At 37.5% G+C, this 22,554-nt stretch overlaps 1 protein-coding gene across 3 annotated transcripts; it reads right to left on the reverse strand.

The window, feature by feature from the left end:
- Positions 1–540: 540 nt before the first annotated feature.
- LOC139111910 (ecdysone receptor) lies at positions 541–22,390 on the reverse strand. 3 transcript variants are annotated; one of them, XM_070672532.1, is made up of 6 exons: positions 21,987–22,390; positions 14,392–15,520; positions 2,570–3,030; positions 2,090–2,341; positions 1,591–1,966; positions 541–1,444 (listed from the first exon to the last, which is right to left on the reverse strand). In XM_070672532.1, the coding sequence occupies exons 2-6, from the start codon at positions 14,852–14,854 to the stop codon at positions 1,200–1,202; spliced, it is 1,797 nt and encodes a 598-aa protein (XP_070528633.1). In that variant the 5' UTR covers positions 14,855–15,520; positions 21,987–22,390; the 3' UTR covers positions 541–1,199. The 3 variants fall into 3 exon arrangements, with proteins under 3 accessions (XP_070528633.1, XP_070528634.1, XP_070528635.1); XM_070672533.1 differs by lacking the exons at positions 14,392–15,520; positions 21,987–22,390 and adding exons at positions 7,772–8,212; positions 9,555–9,683; XM_070672534.1 differs by lacking the exons at positions 14,392–15,520; positions 21,987–22,390 and adding an exon at positions 7,772–8,217.
- Positions 22,391–22,554: the final 164 nt, after the last annotated feature.

The raw sequence follows: 22,554 nt of genomic DNA on the forward strand, positions 1-22,554 counted from the left end.
CATCATTTTTCGTCACAATTTTTTCTAATCTCATCCTGCCGATATAATTTTCTATCCCTTCTCCTTCACCTTTTTTTCCTCAATCTTTTTTATTTTTTTATCATAAACGCACTTGCTGCTGCTAATTTTCTCAAGAATGACTAATGTGACAACGCATACGCATCAAATATAGCAATACCTTATTGTATAATACATTACATTTACATATCGATTGTATATAAGGATGTATCCAGGTAAAGGACATAGCGTAAAATGTAAATTGCAGGTAGCTTTCTTTATACATCTTCAATCTCTGTTCTCTATGTATCACAGCCTGGGCTGCGCCACTGCCTTTCTTTCACAATGATATATTCATTCTTATCCTATTCCTTTCTTTGCTCCTTTCTTTGGAATACGTGTTCCTGCGCGTATCTTTAATGTGCGAGGCCTTTCCTGTTTCTCATTTCCAAATCGGTCCCACGCAATTTGCACAGACTCAATGGCGACGTAATATTTGAGATTTTGTGGACGAAAAAGAAATATAAGTAGAGCTGAATAAGCGACTGTTTAAATAATTTTAATAGACGAATGTTATACAAATTACAAATTTAATAGAAGACTAGATTTATGAAGACCAATAGTTTTATGAATTGTACAGATGCGTTATATTTATTTTATGCTATGGATCTTTAGTAGATTAAGTTTTAGTTTTTTTTAAATCTTATTATGTGTTTGCGATACTATACAAATATTTCGATCGAACTTGTCAGAAATATTTAATTACAATTATCCTCAATGTCGTTCTTAAACGTGTCTCGTCAATTAATATTTTCAAAAATGTTCAACATACCTTCTTTTGCAATATGATATCCATAAATTTATTAAGACTTTCTGTGCGTCACATATGATTACACACGCAAATAGCGGGGGACCGGCCTGTCCCACGTGTGCTTTACAAGCCATATTCGATCGATTGATCTAAGGTGACATCTAGGTCGATCAAGAGAAAGAACAAATGATTGTAATGAATCTAGAACAGCACTGATACAATATGTTGACTTGCGATGTTGAGGCAGTGGCATAATGGTGCACTAGTATAAGAATTACGCAGGCCGTTTTCCACGTCCATACGTCCATTGACGCCGTGGTTGCTGCTACCGCGACGTCAAATGATTTATTCAGCCGACCGGCGCAATCGCCGTTGATCGGCGACTGGGAAACTAGGGCATCACATCCCAGATTTCGGCGAGGAAAACTGGCAGCTTCTTGTTCTTAAATTTGAGGTTCAAGCACATTTCACTGTTTTGATTGCCAAGGGTTCTAAGTTCGGTTAAAACTGATAGAAGTTTAGCGAAGATCGTACAAGACTTCGGTCGACGACGATTATCCACATATGCTTTTAATGTCTTTAAATAAATCTCCTGAAGTTTTTCTACTTTTCTACTTTCCAATAAATTGGGTCTCTCTGCAAAGAAACAATTATTAAATTTAATTAAAACTATCCAAATGACAAAAGCAAACTTCAATATTAATAATTAATAAAATTTATGATAAACAAAATTGTATTTAGCTTTTTATCCGAGTATTAAGTAATATGTTTTTAATACATACCAGAAAAGATGACTATAGCTGTGAGCAAAGCATATTCAGCATTATTGACCCTCATAGCGTACATTTGTCGACAAAATCGTAACAAATCTTCGATAGTATCGCCCATTCCGGCGACACTATAACTGTCACGCGTGTACGATTGGTTGTTAGCAAAAATTATGCTATCGGTTTGCACATCGTATTTTCTTGCCATCCGTAACATCATCACTTCACTAGAGCATGCTTTCAACAGAGTTATTTGATCCTCGCGTAAAAGTTCGTTAAAGCCAGGTAATCTCTTCGAAAACTCGACGATTAACTGAACAGTCAAAATCGTGATTTCAGTGATGTGTCTAAAACTATAATCACTCGGCGTCTCTCCTTCCATAGGTTGATTCTGAAAAGTAAAATAGGTATAAATTAAATATTCAAACTTTATCAAAAAGTTGTAAAAAAAACCAATAAACGAACATATAATATATATAAATATAAATATATGATCTTTAAGTTAAATACGCACCGTAATCCTTTTTAAATCATCTTCGCTCGGCTGTTCAAATTCACATTGAAAAGACACGAGCCTATTTATCAATTCTTCTTGTTCAGGACTAATGGGCTTAACACAGGTGTACGGACTAATAGGGGTAAGAATACCGCTACTTCCGGACATAGACTCAGCTTCCGCTGGCTCTATTTTGACACCCATTTGTTCACCCATTCCAGCACTACCTGGTGAACCATTCATTGTTGTGCTGTTCGGTTTATCCTTTTCCTGCAAAATACATTACACGATATATAAACGGCTCTATAGAAAAGTTCTAAGCAAATCCAAGAGTTTGCAAACAGAATTTAAATATGAATATATAAAATTAGTAGCACTTATTCAAATACTTTTCAAAAACTTATATGAATCTATAAGCATTTAAATGCATGGATGCAAGATCGAAGGCTAATCATCACTGTGTCGTTAGAAGAGAATATTTTAAGTACTGGAAATTACCTTTTGTGCCTTTTTCTCTTTTCTTTTTACTGCACATTGATACTCGGGCACAACACACTCCGGTCTCATGCCAACCGTCAGACACTTCTTCAATCGGCACTCCTGGCACTTACGGCGCATATACATGTCGATTTCGCAACTATTGCCGTACTTGCACTGATATACAGCGTTTCTGGTAATACTTCGTCTAAAGAAGCCCTTGCAACCCTCGCACGTAAGGGCGTTGTAATGATAACCAGAAGCACGATCGCCGCATACAAGGCACAATTCTTCTTGTTGTCGAGGCGTGGGTCCTTTTCTCTTTTTCGCGTCGCATCCATCATTATTACTACATCCAACACCACTGCCTCCGCCTCCGTTGCCACCTCCGTTACTACCACCATCTCCGCTGCCGCCGCCGCCACCCCCGGAATTATTTCCATAACCGTTTATTGAACCCGGCTGAGATAACTCGTCTCTCCCTGAAATTAAAAAAAAAATGTATTTTGTTAATTATTTTATATTACAATACGAAGGCATGTTATTTCGAAGGCATTTAATGAACTTATTAAACTACGCAGCATTTGTTTGGCGAATAGACCAGCTGCTTCACTAGCCGCAACGTGCGTACTGATCATTCTACATAATACTTAATGTATCATCCTATAATAATTTTCACTTAAGGTGCACTATAACTGAGGAGTTAAGATGCATACTCAACGGCACAGCCGGAAATTGTTACGTTCAGTTTGCTATTATATGTATCCAACGCATACTTAGAAAGAAGCAATTTCATCGTGAAAAATGTGTATGTGAAATTGACGACGTATGAGTTTTAATTTGAGATAATCTCACGAATTTATAGTTACCACGTATTTCTAAGACGTGTCTGGATAAACACACGTTGTAAGGATTAGCTAAGAAATTAAAAATTACGTAATTCTATTAATTTAATATTATATCATAATTTTTAATAATTACGCATACGTAAAAATCCCGTCTCTTGATTTTAATAATTTTGAGAATTTGAGATAATCAAGATCATCATTTTAAATAACATCTTAAGGGTTTCAGCTGACGCTCTTTGTTCATTAAAAAGTTATTAGATCTTGAGTCTTAAGATGTTGATCTCAAGATGTTGTGAATCAATCACTGGTTATTAGTATCTTAAGACACATAGTTAAGAGAGTTTTAAATAAAAACCGGCTATAAATATATCAGCCTTAGTCATTAGAACTGAACGCGATTATCACATGTACAAGACATGTGGAAAAACTGTCGTACATATTATCTAAAATATTAAAAAAAAAAAAAACATGTAATTTCTCTAGAAAAGAACTTAATCCAAAGCAAGCGTCAATAAGTAAATTTTATGGCTTCTAGATACTCGTCGCAGCCATGTTAAATTATGACATCAGAGGCAAGAAATTGTACGCTGGAGTATCAAGGAGCTTTGCTCCTTTCTTGCGCTAAAAACTGTAAAAATAAAAGCCATTGCATGTATTTGTTTCAATGTTAATTAAGGCAGCATTAAAAAAAATGCAGACGTTATAAAATGTATACGTCACCATTATACAATTTTTGTACGTTTCGCTTGCTGAATGACTCGCAAGCAAGTTAGAAGTCATGGTCGGGGTGAAAGTATGGGTGATTACGTTCCAGGTGGGCATATGATATACAAGTACACAAACGTGCACGTTTATACGTATGCGTGGTATGCGGGCGGATGTGAATTGGTTGATAAAGCTAGTCTAAGTCAATAATCATCGTGCTACTTTTCAAACAAATAAACCTGCTGATTTCTTTTTCATTTATGCAATAATTTTTTTTTTTTTCCCAAAAATTGTTCTCCATTTTTTTAATCGTTAAAAGGAATTTAAGAAGACATAAATATTAACAGTAAGAGAATGTTCCAGCTTCGTTCCACCTCAATACAATAATTTTAAACGCCTTTAATTTCTCAATTAATTAATTATAAACCATCACGTATCGAGGCAAACAAAATAAATTCCAATGATCTATCGTTTCACGTCTATCGAACTACAATTCCTTCACGGATAACATTTACTTTCAGATTACTTAAGAATTCGCTAAATACACTGTCAGATAAATTAATTTATTGTTTTCTTTTGCTTATCATTATCACCGTGAACTACATTGAAAGTTTCCTGAATGCAAAATAAGTCCGGTGGATATTTATAAAAAAAAAAAGAAGAAGAAGCATGAGTCTTGAATCCTGATTGACAATCACGTATATTTCTACTATGTTAAACCCAGAAAAGACCATGCGCAAAACGTTGGCGGTTTTAATATTCCTTAGCAAGGTTTCCATGTTGGTTAGTACCTCTCCGTCACGACGTAGCAGTGAGCGGCCTTGACTCTGGCTTTCTTGGTAAATGTCTATACAAGTGTGGACGCACACAACTATTCGTGTCCTCCTTGTTCTCTTGTCTTACCTAACAAATGGCGAGTTTTTCCCTCTCTATTTCTCCCACCGCGCGTTGCTGTGCTCAGCCGAGAGACGAAAGCTAAAACGGACCAGTGAGCACCGCTTCGTTTCCTTCCAGAGATCAGACTAGTTAAGCGAGCGTGTGAAAAGAGGAAATGGAAAAACATAGACCTGAGCTTGTCCGAGAGAAAGAGAAAAAAAGAAAAAAAGATTGCGTAGGAACTCTTAAGAAATATTTCTGCAAATATTTTTATAAACGAATATTTTCTGACGAGACGTTTGTTCAAGTCCTAGGAGAAACATTTCTGAGGCTGACTTAATTTTCCAGCCATGTTTACATGCAAATTTTCAAATGAAAGTAATATACGTTTAAATCCTAATTGCGCATATTTTCAATGCAAATCTGCGTGGATTTGAATGCCCAGTGAAATTCTTTTTAAAGGAATTTTTTTTCGTACACTTGTGGAAAATTCTTTTCCGCAGTGCTGATTTGATATACAATTCTCTGCATGCTGCAAGAGTAAATGTCAAGGAATTGTGATTTAATAGTTTATAAATGACAAGTTATCATGATCGATTTTCATTATCTCTACGCATGATGAAATAAATATGAAAATTATTACACGTATAAAAAAAAAAAAGAAAAAAAGAATCTTAAATTCCATTCGTATAACGCGCAAATCTTTTTGCAAAATAACGTAGTCGCTTCGTATTATCAACCGCGCGAGTAATAAATAAGTTAATTATTGTTTTACAAGAAGCTCTGACTCTCCAAAATGCCTGCACATCGAACGCATTATTGGCTCCCGTGCATTTACAAATATAATTTATTTAGTGCAAAATGCTATCGCGTCCCTTGTTGATAACCTGACGATACTTCATTTAAACTCAAAGTTCAGCGCGACATCTCGTACAAGACATTTAATCGAAAATTATAAATTAATCACCGAAGAATGTAATGCAGAATGTCAGCTGTCGGATAAGTCTATTTCAAATTGTAAAAGCGCACGATAGTTTTGCTTATTTTCAGTTTGAACCGAAAGCACTTTTCTCCAACTTCGTCGTTTGATACACATGTATTTACGTGCATTTCACTTAATATTGTTCATTCGCATCATTTTTCTTTTTTTCCTTTTCTTTTTTTTTTATTATTCACCGATTATTACGATCAATCGCTGCATCGCTATGTGCTTTCTCGATTATCGAATTTGTTAAGTCGACTTTGAACAGTATCGAGAGGTTCAAACTTTTTCGCTCAGACTTTTCGCAATAAATTCCTTATAACGATGTTATAAGCCACACATATTAATGAATCAGATTTAAATTTTAAATTCATGAATTTATTGATTTAGGAAAAACCTACATGCTTCAAGACAGAAAAAATGTCAAGCTTGTAGAGTTGGAAAAATTATGTAAAACTGTTCTTCAGATTTCTTTCACTCAGAATCAAAAAAAAAATGTAAATAAATTACAAAATAATTCACGTTTTATTTTGAAATATTTTAATATGAATTGTAAAGTATAGAATAAATCGCGAAATGCCTGTGGCTATTATATTTTGTGAGATATTAAGTTGTCCCTAAAGTAGCTACTCGGTTCTTTTGATTAAAGATCGATTTTTACAGAGAGAAACAATAGACGGAAAGGACAATGCCTGGCGAACAAGGAGAGTAAGTTAGAATATTCCATCGAGTGTCGAGCAACTTGTTTCGAAACGACTAAAAAAACAGAAAAGAAAAAAAAAGAAGAAACGCAGTCTGGCGTTATCACGGAATGGAAGACAACACCTTGAGCTTGTTGAGCTGAGAATATTTCTTAGAATTGGCTGTCTGGTCGGGTGAAAACTCTCCGTAACACTTTTTTTTCAACTCCATCACCACACTAGACAGTAGAAATCTTCCTTGGATTAAAATCAACTTTGGCAACAGGGAGCTCTTCGAACCAGAATCGTATACATCTCACATTATCCCGAAGGATTTTTACTTTATCCCTAAGTCCAAATTTCTTTAAGAAAGAATCGTTACGAGCCGTTCGCGCGTATTAAAAATCTTTAGACGGTCGGAAACGTTTCTGCAATCTGTTCGATTGTATATCTGAAGTTCTCGTTGACAATTTATATCTGTAATGGATAAACCGGTCCATTGTATTCGTAATTTTGTCAAACTACATTCTCTAGATTTCAAGTTTTCGGATCGATTGCGCGTCTTAATCCGCAATTTATAGCACAAATCTCATTAGGTTTTTTCCGCGCTGCTGTATTTTCCTTTTTCTTTTTTTTTTCCCCCTTTTTTTTCCTTCTTTTTTTTTTTTTTGAACCAGTGCAACAACATGTGTCGCAATCGCACATGTCTGTTCTGGTTTCTCCATCTTTTAAAACGCAAAGAGATCGGGATACTCGGAACCGGTCAAATGCAAAGTAGCAAAACTGAAAGACGAACGTCCAACGAGCGCTACGTTAACAAAAAGCTAAACGGAGATGCACATCTGCTCTTTCGTTGCTTAACAATGCCCAGCGTAAATTACGAACTTTTGGGACTTAATATATCTCGTAAGCTTCATCGAATTTTGAATGAAAAGTTTTAACTAACATCTTCACACTTTCATACATACAATCAATATTTTTCGACTTGCAAAATTAATTAAAAAAAAAATAAAATAAAATAAAATAAAAAAAAAAGAAAAATCTTTCAGCCACGCGTACTTCTCAGATAATTTACACGCGATAATTTAATACAATTACGCCAACGGAATCTAAGAACTGTCTCGCTATTTACCTTGAATGGAAACAGAGAAAGGTGAGGCTGGGCGATCGCTATTAATTAATTCCGCGGCGCTGGTGGAAATAGTGCGGTAGTGATCGCTCTCGGGTTCTGTCTTGAGCCCACGATGGAAATCCAAATCCCAAAGCTGAATGGGATCCTCCTCACGCACCGACGCGCCCGAATCTGCTTGAAAGCTCGACGAGAACGTATCGCTACTCGATACTTCCGGACTAGATTCCTGAAGGCTGTACTTGGTATTCCACTTTATTCGTATCCCCGCGACAGATATGCGTGGCATTGTCCGCAGCATCTCACTATTCACCTCCACCTTTCAACCGTTTTTCCTCAGTCACCCCGCGGTATTATTCGCACGTTTGCGAGAGTTCACGGTGGCGATCGTAAGTCGAAAAGAGTCAATCGTACATGGACCGTCGTTACAGGTTTCTTCACGTCCTTCGAAAATTAACACAAGCGTAAAAAGTTACGATCTCTTTCGCGACGCGAAGGAAAAGGAGTCGAGATCTGAAAAATGATCTGAAATTTGTATATTTGTTGAAAATTAAACGGGTTTTTTTTTTTTAATTCTTTTTTAATGCGTTCTCCTTTTCGCACTTTTGATTTACGCCAAACGTTGAAGTATGAATTATTTATGTTTGTTACTCGGGAACAAACAACCGAGAAATGCACGAATTATAAGTTTTTAATGAGTTACTCTGAAGGAGATCGTGTGATTTATGGGTTTGTTAAGCCGCGGCATTAAACTTTTGACAAATAAGAGTGTCTTTTGAGGAAACGTGCCTGTGTCAGCTTTAATGCCTTCTTTTTATAATTTTTTCTTTTAAATGAAAACTATATATGACGGAATATACATATAGATAAAGGAAAGAAATATCGAGGTTAGCGTCTCTCTTCGCTCTACTTTTCCATTTACGAATGCTACATCCTTTCTTTCTTTTTCTTCCTAAAGAGGCATTATTTTCATTTTTTTTCCGCGTTATATAAAATAACGATATTTTTGCGTAATATAATTTTCCTTTTACATTTATACTTTTTTAATATAAAAAAAAATATATATAAAAAAATTTTAAACACACAATAAGTCAACCGTTCTCAAATTACTTTTATTACCTATTTAAAAATTATATATAAAACTAAAAACTTTAAACATTAAACCGCCGTACACACAAAAAAATAATTAAAAAAAAAAATAAAAAACGTGCACAGGCCGGAAAAATTAAGAAAAAAATCCAGAGACTCGTCGCGGACTTTCGTAATTATTTTCAGTGCCAATCGGAACGGAAATGCGAAACGAAACGGAAACGAAGAAAAATGTAGCGAACGAATGTCCATTTTTTTTTCTTCTTTCTTTTTTTTTTCCCTCGGGATATTCAGGTCAGCCTGAAGATCCAAAGCGAAGCAGCTGCTGCTGCATCATCGCGTTGCAGTAAGTGTCCGCGAGTGGGGGTGTAGCATGCTAACACACGCACGTGTTTCCTGGCAGACACGCACAGAAGAATGGCTCCGAGACGCCATCAACGCATCACGATTCGTCGCGCGAACGTTCGCGCGCGCGCGGGCGACATATCGCCATTTTATATCGCCTTTTTTTTCCTTTTATTTTTTCTTGGTTCCCTGCAAGATTTCAATCCGCGTAGCGAGCGGCGCGCCGAGCACGCGGACGTTTCGCGGCCGCTTCTCGATCGTTCGACGTGCCGCTTTTTTAGGACTGGCCGAAGAGACTCCGGGCCGTGCGCGATGCCCGACTTCGCCGCCGACCTCAACGCGTCTCAAATACCTGCCGGACGGCGCGCGAACGGTTTCACGGTGCAATTACATCACGGGCAAACCCGGGCACCCCTCCTACGTGATCTGTATCGGCGCACACGCGTACTATTGCACCGCGGCTGACGGGTGCGAATTCATTAACGTCCGACGTCAGAGCGAGAAGCCGCAAACGAAGGACGGAGGACGTCGAAGCTGCGACTCCGACGGTTCACCTTCGACTGAGGCCAGGCGGATCGCATGGAGTCGTTCGAGAGTGGAACGGCGGACACGAGAGAGAGCCAGCGGCACCAATAGCCAGGCCGGACCGACCTGCCGAAGTCGGGTGGATTTGTTTTTGGAACTTTCACTGTCAACGTGCGCTTTAACACCGCGCTATGCCCCGCGAATAAAGTCATGTGCGCACGTTGGAAGACTTCCCCGTGGTCAGCGGACTGTATTTATAATATTTAATTAATTTAATTCGCTCGGCTAAAGCCCCGACGTATGCACGTTTTTTTTTTTTCCTTCAGATTAAATAAGACAGAAGAAAAAAAAATAAAATAAAATAAAAAACGAATTCCGCGGAAAACGAAAAAAACTAGGTATTGATTCGACGCAAAATTTGTACGATTGAAGATCAAAGGAGTTAGCCCACCCGAATCACGTTTAACTAACTAATCACGCTCGCTGGGTTAATTGCAGAACAAATACATTTTATTTTTCTTGATCGCACACACTCGGACGCGGGGCAGATGGGCTGCATTCTTTAAATTCCCGTACCGCTTTCGATCAGGCACGATCGCGAGCAAGATGGAACTACGAGGCGCGAAGCCTAATAAAAAAAAAAAAAATATATATATACATAGGTATATCTTCGTAAGCCACGGTAGGAATAACTAAACCATTTGACCTCATTCACCTGTTACGTATTGTGCAAAATTGGTCGAGTGAATACGAAGCGTGCACATACAACATACGCGGGAGCGCGTTGCGCATGTCGGGATAGAGTTACGAACGCGGGGGAGCATTAAAGCGGGGCTGAGATCTACTATTTAGCTGGGGGCTATCGGGGTGGGTCATGGTCAGAAAAAGGAGGGCAACCCTCGCCGTACCCAGGCGAGCCTGGACAAACTGTGTCAACGTCGAACTAGCATTTCGGAAGCGCCACACATCTCGAATTTCCCTCGACTATCCTGCGAAATCGTACGAGGGAACGCGCTGCACGTTGAATTTCGCACGAGCTTTTTCTAACGCACCGACAAGGCCCGCGAACCTCGAATTGCACCCCCGCGATCTCTCCCGATTTTATAAATTAGTGAAATTCTGTCGAATCGCACTCGCGAAGTTCCGCACACGATCCGCTACTTGTAAAATATTTTTTTTTTTCAAGTGACGACTTCAGCTGGTTTTTAACGAGTTTTTTTTTTTTTTTTTTTCTATTCTTTTTCTTTGTTTCGTTTTACAAAATACGTCGTTAATTAAGCGACAAGTCATTACGCAAGTTATTTCGTGGAAACAAACTAGGTCTAAAATTATTTCCTGCTATATTTTTATTAATCACGATTTCATGTGTATCAACGCTGTATTAAATAGCATTTTTTTTTTCTTTTTTTACGTTTCGACGTTTCTTTATAAAGGCACAACCACAAGTTTTTTTTTTTTATGGATGAAGTAATCATCTCTGGAATGATCACGAATAATACTTTGAAGTCCATACTCATCGCAACGTTCTTCGTCCAATTTTTTTTTCTTTCTTTTTTGTAATTTGTTGCGAAGCAAATTGCGAAAGAGAGAAAGAACGAGAGAGAGACCGTGTTCAAAGAGACATTCATATTATAAGAACCACATGTAACCGAAACCACATGTAAAACAAACGTAGATGAAACGTTGATTAATGTTATTGCACATGGAAATAGTACGATCGATATATTTTGTCATGTTAATTTTTTCGGGGTAATTATTCATCGCCCAATTAGCCGGCAACTTTTCCAAACGACTTTCCCACGAGAGACGTAAATCAAGGATGGTCTAATTTACATCAGTGCCTTAGTAAAGCGAATAATTTTAATACACCGTGAGAACGCATAAGAATTTCAATAACTCGAGCTTCACAAAAATTACTATATAAAACAGTAAAAAAATATATATATATATATATATATTTTTTTTTTTAAAGCATCAGATAGTACGCGGTCTGCTTTGCAAAAAGTTAAGATATTATATTAATAATTTAAATTAATTATTAATTTTCTCAAAGTCACGTTCTCATGCATAAACATGTTCAATCACATACAATCAGCATTTTATGTTAGACTTCTCTCATATTTTTTTTTCTTTTTTTTTTTTTCCGCCACACACGCACATTCTTTTTCCCTTATGTATTCTCGATCTCTGATTGTGATTCTAAAATCACAATTCTTTAGTTCTCTTGCAAGTGATTCAAGTTCTTGGCTCAAGGCTGAAAGTGGGCGCGGAAGGCACACCCGTGCATATTAATGCACACAACTTTAATCGGTGATCTATACGATGATGTTGACGTTAGCCGCACCGGTTGCAATTAACTACATACAATTTATTATTCCCTTTACAGACACTGTGGTGAGAAATATCTGATTTCAGAAATCGATAACGGACGAATGCGAAATATAAAGTTACACATTGTTGAATTATAAAATTTGGAGAGGATGAAAAATAAATGGAGTTTTTATAAATTAGTATTAACATAGTAATTCAGGAGAAGACGGCGAGCCATGGAAAGATGGCGTAACCGTGTACTTTTGAAGCGTAAAGATATCACGTAGCTGTAGACGGCTTTCATCACTGTTGTAAGGACAGATCTCGTTAATACACCAAGTGTAATGGATCTTAAGATGTAAGAAATTAAATAATTATCTTTTTTTTTTTAATTATTCTAATATTAATAAGAGAACAAATTTGTATCATTTATTATAATTAACTAATCATTATGATTAACGATAAAAAAATTTAATTACTTTTGTTATTCACTTAAGGAATGTTCTATCTGTTTACAGGCATCTTCTCTGGATGTTTAAAAAATATAAAAATAAAAAACATAGTGCGAAGCACGGTTCCAAAAAATTTTAATTAAATTTCCATTAATTGGAATTGAATTTACTTGCTCTTGAAAGCAAGAACACTTTCATAAATAGACTTGAAAAAGATGAAGAGAGATTTTAAATATGTCTAGTTAATTTGTTAATCTCCCTGAAAATTAAAGCTTCTGCGAAAAAGGCCAATTCTTTTCTCGAATTACTATGTTTTCAACGTTTTAATTTCCACCTGGCTTTTGTAAGTATGTAACTCAGTTAGTGCTTATACAGCTTTGAAACAAGAACGAGTGAAACACCGAGAGAGAGCGAAAGAAACGACGAGGCCTCGATGCGTGTCGGAGGCCTCGCAGTGCTCAGCGAAGCTTCACGAGATTCTGTAATTGTGTCCGGTTTGCTCGCCATTGGCCGTGATAGACCTTGCATCCTAGCAATACAAACACCGTTTACATAAGCAAGATGATATTTCGAATTTGATTGGACAAAGGAAATGTAAAAATAAATTAATTCATTAAAATAAATATAAAAAGAAGAAAAAATATATATATATATCACGTTTGAGTATTGCGAAAATGTCTTCGGCTATCAAAATTATTATTTTGCGATATATATTTGCGACTTGTATCAAAGCTGAAATCTGGAGACCTAAAATACGAATCGAAAATTAGAAATGTTTGAAAATTTGCGGCAAGTTCGGCACGATCGATGAACGTTCTTCTTTTAAATCCTTTGAATTACGCAGAAATTGTTCTCCCTCCCAAAGATTTTTACGGACATGTGAGAAATATAAAAAGATTCTAATCCTCATATTTATAATCAAGATAGCGAGAAATATCGCTTGGTCTCGACCTTGACAAGAAATTGCAACGGGCAATGTTACAGAGTGACGAGAAGCTTGTCAGGTCGAGCCAAGTGGCCGAACAAGAGATAGCTATTGAGGACAATGCTCCTTCTCAAGGATATCCACTCTTCTCGATAGAATCCAGAGAGATAACCGACATCAAGAATGCTAACATATACATGTCACATTTCTTTGCCGATAAAATTTCTGGTTTTCAAAGAAAAGTAGATAGTGATAAATACACGCCGAAGATTACTTCTAGTAACTTTTTTCATAAATAATTAGCGACAGCTGTAACCTCCTCGAATTTACTCGTTAAGATAATTTTGGCAACTTATATCACGAATTATAAAGGCTGGACTTGTTAATATAGATACTTATATTAGTTTTTACTTAAAAAAATGTAAGTCTATTATTATAATTGCTCTGGGCAATTTTTTATTTTTTTCTTTTCTTTAATTTTTTAATCAAAGTACGATAAAATTCTAAATAGAGCTTTAGATCAGCCGTTTTTACGGCAAAAATAAAAACCATCGGATCCCTGCGCTCACCGAGATTATACTTAACACACATTCGCTGCACTCGGAGGTAAAAAAAAGTAGCTCATTGAGTGCAAAGTAATTCTCTGTTACTTTTGGTTTCTACAAATTACGACTTAGATCCGATTTAACCAAAAGCAAAAGCCGATTATATCAAAGAGTCATAAGGAGCCTTGAAGTTCCGTACCCTTAATTATTTAATTTTAATTTATAATAAAATAATAGAACTTTTATTCGCTTCGATTCGTTCTACCTCCGCAAAAATTAGTAGTCAGAATGCTCCGGGGACATCCTACGTGTACGGAATATCCTCAAAATGAACCCTTAGCGCATTTTTCTCACGCGTCAACTGAAGCGAACGGTCATTATGTACGCCGCAAATTTTATTAAAAAAAAAATAAATAAATGATAATTACTCACCGATTTTACCGTTGGGGCTGTACGGGTCATAACTGCCGGTGCTCATAGGACTTGCGTATCCATTATTGCTAACTTGTTGATGCCCGAGCGGACTGGAGTGGGCCATAGGAGGTTGCTGCTGCTCCGACAATTGCTGCTGGGAAGTGGGATAGACTACGTGCTGGCCCTGTAGAGAGTTCTGCGGTGATCCCGGGCTATTCGTCGCCAGCCAATCGTCCGACCTGGCTGTCTTATTGCTGTTGGTGATACCAGAAAAGAGGCTGCTCCCAGTGCCGATCGGTCCGGAGGCTACAGCGGTTACCGTCGCGGGCGACGTCGACGTCCCCGCCAAATGATCCGGCCTCTCAGTCTTGACCAGCATTAAGGATGCGGCATTGGTAACGACGGAAGCAATGGCACCGACACTCGTAGCGGCGGTGCCACCGTTAGTAGTGTCCATACTCGAATCGCCGCTGGTATCCATACCGGGAATTATTGTCGTCGTCGCTGTTCTCGCAGTCGCCGTGATTGTTAGATTAATTGCTTCTTTTAACCCGGATGGGGCTGCCAAAACGGCATCCCCCGTAACAACAGCCTCCGACCCTTCATTGTACCGCGCTGCTACATTGCTAATTAAATTGGCAACTGCGACAGATCTCACTTCCGGTCCCGTGATATCAGATGTTTTCTTATCGTCTTCGTTCCCGGATAATGCCTCTCCCTGTTGTTTTTACTCGAGTATACCGTTTAATTTATAGTACAAGGGTACATGCGTGTACGTGCGCGCGGGCGTGTTTGTGTGAGTGTGTGTGTGTGTGTGTGTGTTCGGATGCACGTGTGAAGGATTTGAATCTTCTCGGTTTAATCCCTTCAATTATCTTTTAACAAAAGAATACTTTCGATAAGTTTACCGTGTTGCACACGAATTAATTTTTAATTTATCTAATAATTAATAAAAAACACCAATGTATCAAGATATCAACATACTGAACATTGGAATATCTTCAAATAAAGGAACGGATAGTTCCAAATTATTGTTCAAACTTAAGTTTGAGATAAAATGATCACAGCCTCTAATGCATCTCGACATGCATATATGTTTATTATAGCGTTATAAGTGAAGTTGTTGTCCGTAGCTGCCCCAGAAAATCTGCAACATAAAAGGAGATTGATTCTTGAAATTGATTTTATGCCATACAACACAATTAATTAATTTTCATTACATTTAAAGACCTACATAAGAAATAAAATGTGTCTTTTTTTTCTTTTCCATAAATAACGTTTACATGTATAGAATCAATAAGTATTTACGCTTCGAAAATCTCAAAGACATATTTGTTCTAGACTAGAACTAAAAATTTTGAATAGATATTGTTGGAATGAGTGATACACACATACACCCACTCCCACGTCTACACATACGAACACGTACTTCTGAAACGTCTTATACGTTCTACTCATCTATTGGTCTTTTTCTTTCCTGTGACCTTCTTCTGGTAACTGGGGCATCGGATCGATTCTGCACAGGCGACACAGACGCCATCGCACTACTATTACTACCATCCATATCACCGCTAGTGCTATCAATATTGGCGTACCCGGGTATCCGGGTAACCACCCGAGTACTCGGGTTCATCGGCTACCCGATTATCTCGGGTGATACTAGACTACCTGGGTACTCGGCTACCCGGATCACTGCACTACCTAACAACTCTCGGGTATCCCGAGCCGCTGATAACAAACTATGCAATCATTGTATACTGAAAATACAGAATAAGATATATGTGTGTGTGTGTGTGTGTGTGTAGTTATTAGCGAATTCGAGTAGCCAAGTAAGCCGCATATTATTCGAGAGAATTTGATAGCTAAGCGATATTCATAAACGTAAAAAGTCCACTGATTAAAAAAATTTTCGACGCTCGAAATAATTATTATCAAAAATCATGATCCAAGTCTTTGTGTATATTTTACTTACGAAAAATCTATACGCGCGTTTCAAAGTTAAAAGTAATAAAAAATACTTAACAAAGGGCTCGGCAAAGTTGTGCGTGTGTTACAGGTTTGATCCCATAAGAATGTAGTCGACCATGAATGGAAGAATATGTGAATAAAAAAAAAAAAAAAAATAGAAAAAAATAAAAAGCGGGATAGAGCGAAGAAGAATAGTTCCGCCATTTCTTGTCAGCAGCTATGAGAAGCGAAAGTAAGAACCATCGTTCTCAATCGGCCTTGAACCTAGCAACAGGATCGATGATCTCATCTCCAAATGCGTTCTGGCCAAGCATATGTTAAGATGGAAATTCACGTGAGCTTCGAACATACAGGCCGGCGAAAATGTATCAAAACGGTTGAATATTTCGATTATTTTCTTTTTTTTTCCGAATGGTATAAAATTAAAATCTCACGTAACCAGCCTGTTTTTTTTTTCTCTTATTATTTCCAGTAGAAAAATTAATTCAAATAAATAAGCAACTCAAAGATTAAAAAGTAACGGCGATTTTGTTTCCAAGCCATAAAGTCGCGGTATCAAATTTTTATCGACCGCAAAGAATTTTTAAACGGCAATCTAAGCTGACGGCTAATTGATACGACCAAAATCCATTAAATAAAACGCTTATATAATATATTAAATTATAAAGTGAATATCTCATCTTTACGTATCATCTTTCCAGCCGGAAGTTATTTGAAACCTTGGCATCGATATCGACACCAAGTTATTGATCTATCCCGCCAATCCTTGCTGATTAAAAAATATTAAAGGCGTCGCGCATATTGAAAGCGATTTTCCGGTACCAGGAAATTGTGCTAGGATCTCACACGAAGAGTTTATAACTTTTCACGCGAGCCAAGGTTTACATCACATTACCCCCCCAGGCCAGGTAGAGAGGCAAAGTTCTTGCGCTATCTATGAAATCATTGTAGTTTCATATAGATTTGCAAGAAAGATTGACGACTTTGATCCCTTTAGAAGTCAAGGCCAACGTCAGGGTCGACCGATGGCCGGTCAAAGAAGCGTAGAGTTGAACATTTGCTGGAATAACTGCTTGTAAATCTAAACGAATAATTCTCTTTAAAAAGAACAAAGAGCACGTTTCGAAGCGAGCTGCATTTTTTTTTCAATTAAACAAATCTATATAAATGCTTCTTACTTTTTCTCAACTGTGCCGCATTCTGTGATTTTTATCGCAGAGAATTATTACGATTATTTAAATATTATAATAATAGTTGGCACGGCATTTATAGGCAAAGTGCAGTTTCGTAATTTACATTTAATATTTCTCTGTAAAAAAGGGAAGTTATATTTTTATACGAGAGGTAAACCACTTCGAATGTTCTTTCTCGGTGGAGGCTTAATCAATAACGTGATTTTATCTGTTTCATCCGTTTGAACTTTCACGAGGCGAAAGAGAAAGAGTGACCGGTTTTTCACGTCAATCATAACGGATCATATTGTAAATATGTGAATGGACCACCTGAACAAGCAGTATCCCAGCAAATGACTTACTTAATGTACGTACATTGTGTACGATATGGATACAAATCTATACCGTCTATTCTTTTCGAAAAGCTAAGAATACAAACGGCGATTTTAGCGATTCCGTAGAGCATCACGATACATCGGAGATCATTCTAAAAATTAATGAATCCAGCTATTTACATCTCAAGTGCCTGGAATTCAATTCGTCCAAGAGGAAGTAAAAAATAAAATAGGTTTATTAATTTAGTAGTCTAAAAATCAAACCGTTTACAGACGAAAGTAAAATTTCGTGTTTTACGTGACTGCTGCTTTTTAAACGTTTCTTAGCTTCTCTAATGGAATTAAATCCTTAAAAAATAATTGCTATATCGGCGATTTTTTTTTTCGCTTTAATAATTATAGATACAGAAGAAAGTGACGAGAGTTTCGCGTAGGTTAGTCAAGTTGAGACGCTATACAAGATGCTATACAATGTGCATGTTGCCCACAATATAGCTACGAGGATATTGATTTCCAGATATAAATAGTGTCTGTGGTATCTATTATTCAAAATGCTCTCAACCTGGTTGGATTGATAATGCTAGATCGTAATACTTAACAAGCGATTCTTCCAAAGAATTTTCATTTCACTATCGCAACTTAAAACGTATTATTTTAAATTAAAAAAAAAAAATATATATATACACATTTATATATATAAAATAAAAATTAAAAACCATACCATCACCACCTTAGCGTCTGTGCAAAGCTAGAATATTATTTCACGGAAACTCATCAATAATTTGCAGTTCTAACTTAATCTTTTTCATTTCTATACTTTGTGATAAATTAAACAAATACTCTTGGCCATTAAAACAAAAATATATCTCGAAACAAAGTGAGAAGCTATGCGAACCTGGCACCTCACCTTGTCCCTGCGAAAGTTTCTGTCAGCTCTTGTCGGATTTTGAAAGAACAAATTATAGAAGTAATTGTTTCCATCACCGAAATAATTTCAAACGTTAATTATGTCTTTATACGAAGCTTGGCAAATAGAATTTTAATTACGCGTCGTGATAAATGTTAGAAAAAAAATTTTAAATAAATCTTATCGTACAAGTATGAGTAGTGGTGGTGTTAGATGTGGTTGTGGCTGTAGGGTGTCGATGGTGTAGCGATGATGTGATGGTGGCCTGGTGGAGGTAGCTATAGCAGTTATGGTAGTGATTGTGAAGGTGGAAGTTGCGGAGGCAGTGTGGAGACTGTGGAGGTAGTCGCGATGGTGGTAGTGATAGCGGTAGTGGTGGTGATGGCGATGGTGGTGGTAGTGGCGGTGGTAGTAATGAGTGGATGGTGATAGTAGATAGAGGTAGCGATGATAAAACGACGGTAGAGATGGCAAACGAATAAAACGTATACAATGTTTTCGCCTCGGCCAGTAGTGCCAAGGGAAAGCGTCGTGTTCGCGTTGCAATATGTGATCATTACGACCGTTCATAAAAACATGCGCCGCTACATACGCGATATGGTGATACAGCGAGAGCAAATGTAGGTAGCTGACACAAATTCAGAATTTACAGATTTCACGAAGTGGAGGAAAGATCCAGAGCCAAGAATTTTAAAACCCTGGTCTTTAAGTCTCGTAGTACATCTGTATGGACGTTGGAAATGGCACAATGTCGAAGTTCAACATTTTATTCATATGAAATAGAACATAATACTTGGCCAGATTAACAGAAAAAAAAATATATATATAGTATATATATTTATAAACATATATGGGCCTCTGATTTTTCAAAATGTAAAACAAAAGCATTCTGTTAATAATTAAAATTATTACCTTTAATTTACTACTCTTACTATTGAAGTATTAGTTAGAATATAATATTTTTGATAAAATAGAATCTACTTAGGATTAATGATCACTGTCAATTAAAATACTAACGAATATCAATGCCAAAGTAAATTAATGAGATAGTTAGATCAATGGAATCAGAAAACGATAGACAAGAATTTTAAATATTTTTCGGCTCAGCGTCATATATTACGCAGCCTGACGATTTTCGGTACCCCTATATATCCTATCTGTATATTTAATAAATAAAAATAATATATAAGGTCAACAAAATGTACCTGATATCGAGCATAATCGATACAGCAAAAACGCAATCGAATTGCGTCAGTAAATTCGCTAATGAGCAATTCGTAAATATATCAGATAAATGCAACAACCTTAAGCTAGAAAATGCAAATCAAGTGTAAGATAACAAACGTATATTGATATAAGCCTGCGAGATAAAATGTCCGATGTAAATATACATTCGTCTTTTTTTTTTTTTTTCTTTTTCCTTTTAAATGCCCAAGCGACACAAATCGGAATCGCAATTGTATCGGGCGCATAAACGAATACACGGTCACTCGCTCCATCACAATGAGTCAATGTATATGTATGCGAGCTAAAAATGATACGTTGCACGGGCAGTGACGTCACGGCGAGTCAGCTTCTTGGCCGATAATCGACGCAGCATGCGCGTGGCGTGTCCCGACGAATACGAGTGTCTACGTCCAGGGGTGTCATTACACGTTTTTTCCGACGTCAAGTCATTAGCGGCCGAGGTGGGAGGGGGTGAAATTCCACCCATTGTCAATGCACTTCGCGTGCGATGTTTTTATTTGCGGTACGAGACACGTAAAGTATTTTTGTAGCGCGAGACTTTCCTTTTTTTTTTCTTTTTTTTTTTCTCCTTTTGCGTAAGGGATTTTTTTTTCTTCCTTTTTTTCCCCCTCCCCCCTTTAATTGTGCTATTTAATAGATTCGAAAGTGGAGTCTCTCGAATGAAAATTCCACACCGGAGCGGCAATAAAACTGTGGTTTCTATCGCGATAACAACGCCCCTGTCTCTGTCAGACTATGAACATCGAAAATGCAGTAAAATTTATCTGCGCGAAATTAATTCGCCAAATTATCATTGTTAGAATTCGATTTATTTGTAAGTTGAACGCTGGGCCATATATCGTTGCGCTCTGGTATAAGACTTTTAAAGCTATTAATAATTAATTTGATTTAATGTTATGTGCATTCATATTGTTTGTATATTATTACCATCAATAAATGTATCATTAATTATTCGATGAAATTACGTTACACAAAGGAAAGAAATGATCTATGTCCCTTGGGCTAACCTATTACGAACAGCACAATCAAAACGCGAGGGATATCTCTAAGAAATAATCGTTACAAAGAAAAATAAAATGTTCAAAGTTGTTTTTTGTTCCTCAAAATTAAAAAAAAAAAAAGTTAAAGATTTATCTGTGAAAATATCATTACCGTTCTTTTTTTTTTTTAATAACGATTATACATGCGCGATTTTAACTTTAAATTACCTCATCAACGTTTATATTCATATAAATCTATTTAAATCAACATTAACAGCACTATATCAAAATTAAAATATGCAAATAATTTCTAAAAAAGATTTATACCATTTTACATTCCTACTTTTGTAAGAAAAAAAAAATAAAAATGCGCGTGTGTGTAATATTCATTAATTGTACAGTACCCTTGTTATCCTTCAGTTTTCAATCATTCATAGACAGCTAATAGTATTTCATACCCGTTTGTCCATTATTAACAAGATTTTAAGCTTCTGTAGAGTGTCGGAAAGGGAGAGAGTGTTGTCTCGTACCTGCGCGATCAGAACGTTCTCATCATGAGATACGTCCTAGCTGGAAGGTCGTGCCAAGTAAATGAGTAGCAGATGTGCGTGCGTGCATGCGTGAGTGAGTGAGTGAGTGAGTGAGTGAGTGAGTGAGTGAGCGAGTGAGAGTGAGAGTATGTGAAAGAAAGAAGGAGAAACAAGAATAGAGAGAGAGAGAGAGAGAGAGAGAGAGAGAGAGAGAGAGAGAGAGAGAGAGAGAGAGAGAGAGAGACAGTGGAAGAGAGAAAGGCAAAAGGTAAGAGGAAAGGAGGAGCAAAGATGGAAAGAGAGAAAATGGAATCGATCTTTCCGCGTGTAAGGGCAGAATGGGAAATTGGACTGCCCGATTGAAATTGGGTTAATTGTCATTCCGAGCGACTCGCTTCGGGCACGAGGCGTCCGCCGCGGTCCTCGCCCGCGCCGTAAACAACAAACTCGGCGCCCGCCGAGGCTATACTTACATGAATAGAAGCGCGTAGAACGTAGAAATTCCCAGCAGGATCTCGGGGCCCTCGAAATGTCGGACTCTCGAATGGCACTTAACACACTTAACGCACGTGTAACACGTCACTTGGCCTCTTTCTCGCGTCGCGCCCGCGTACGTGCGCGCGAAGGGACGCGGGTCGAGAGAACGCGGATGCGAGTGTCCCCCCCGGCCGGAGGCAAAAAGCACAGGCAGTCACGGATTTTCGTGCGGATGTCAGTTTAACCTCACTTCTCGCGAAAGCGCGACTGATCAGGGTGTCCTCGTTGCACCTCTACCGCTCATCACTATCCAACACACACGACGCGCAAGCGCGACACGCATACCAACATACGTACATATATATACGCTCCTCTCCCTCTCCCTTTCGACCTCCCTTCCTCGTACCCATCTTTTCCTTGCGAATCTCCTCGCTTATCTCTCTCCTTCTTTCACGGGTTTTTCTCTCTCCTTCACCCGTCCGCCCGCTCTCGCTCTCTCTCTCTCTCACGCTCCTTCCCTCTCTTTTTATCTTCCACTTCACTTATTTTTCCCTATCCTTACTT

This window comes from Cardiocondyla obscurior, linkage group LG26 (genome assembly GCF_019399895.1).
Source record: "Cardiocondyla obscurior isolate alpha-2009 linkage group LG26, Cobs3.1, whole genome shotgun sequence".
Taxonomy (NCBI): domain Eukaryota; kingdom Metazoa; phylum Arthropoda; class Insecta; order Hymenoptera; family Formicidae; genus Cardiocondyla; species Cardiocondyla obscurior.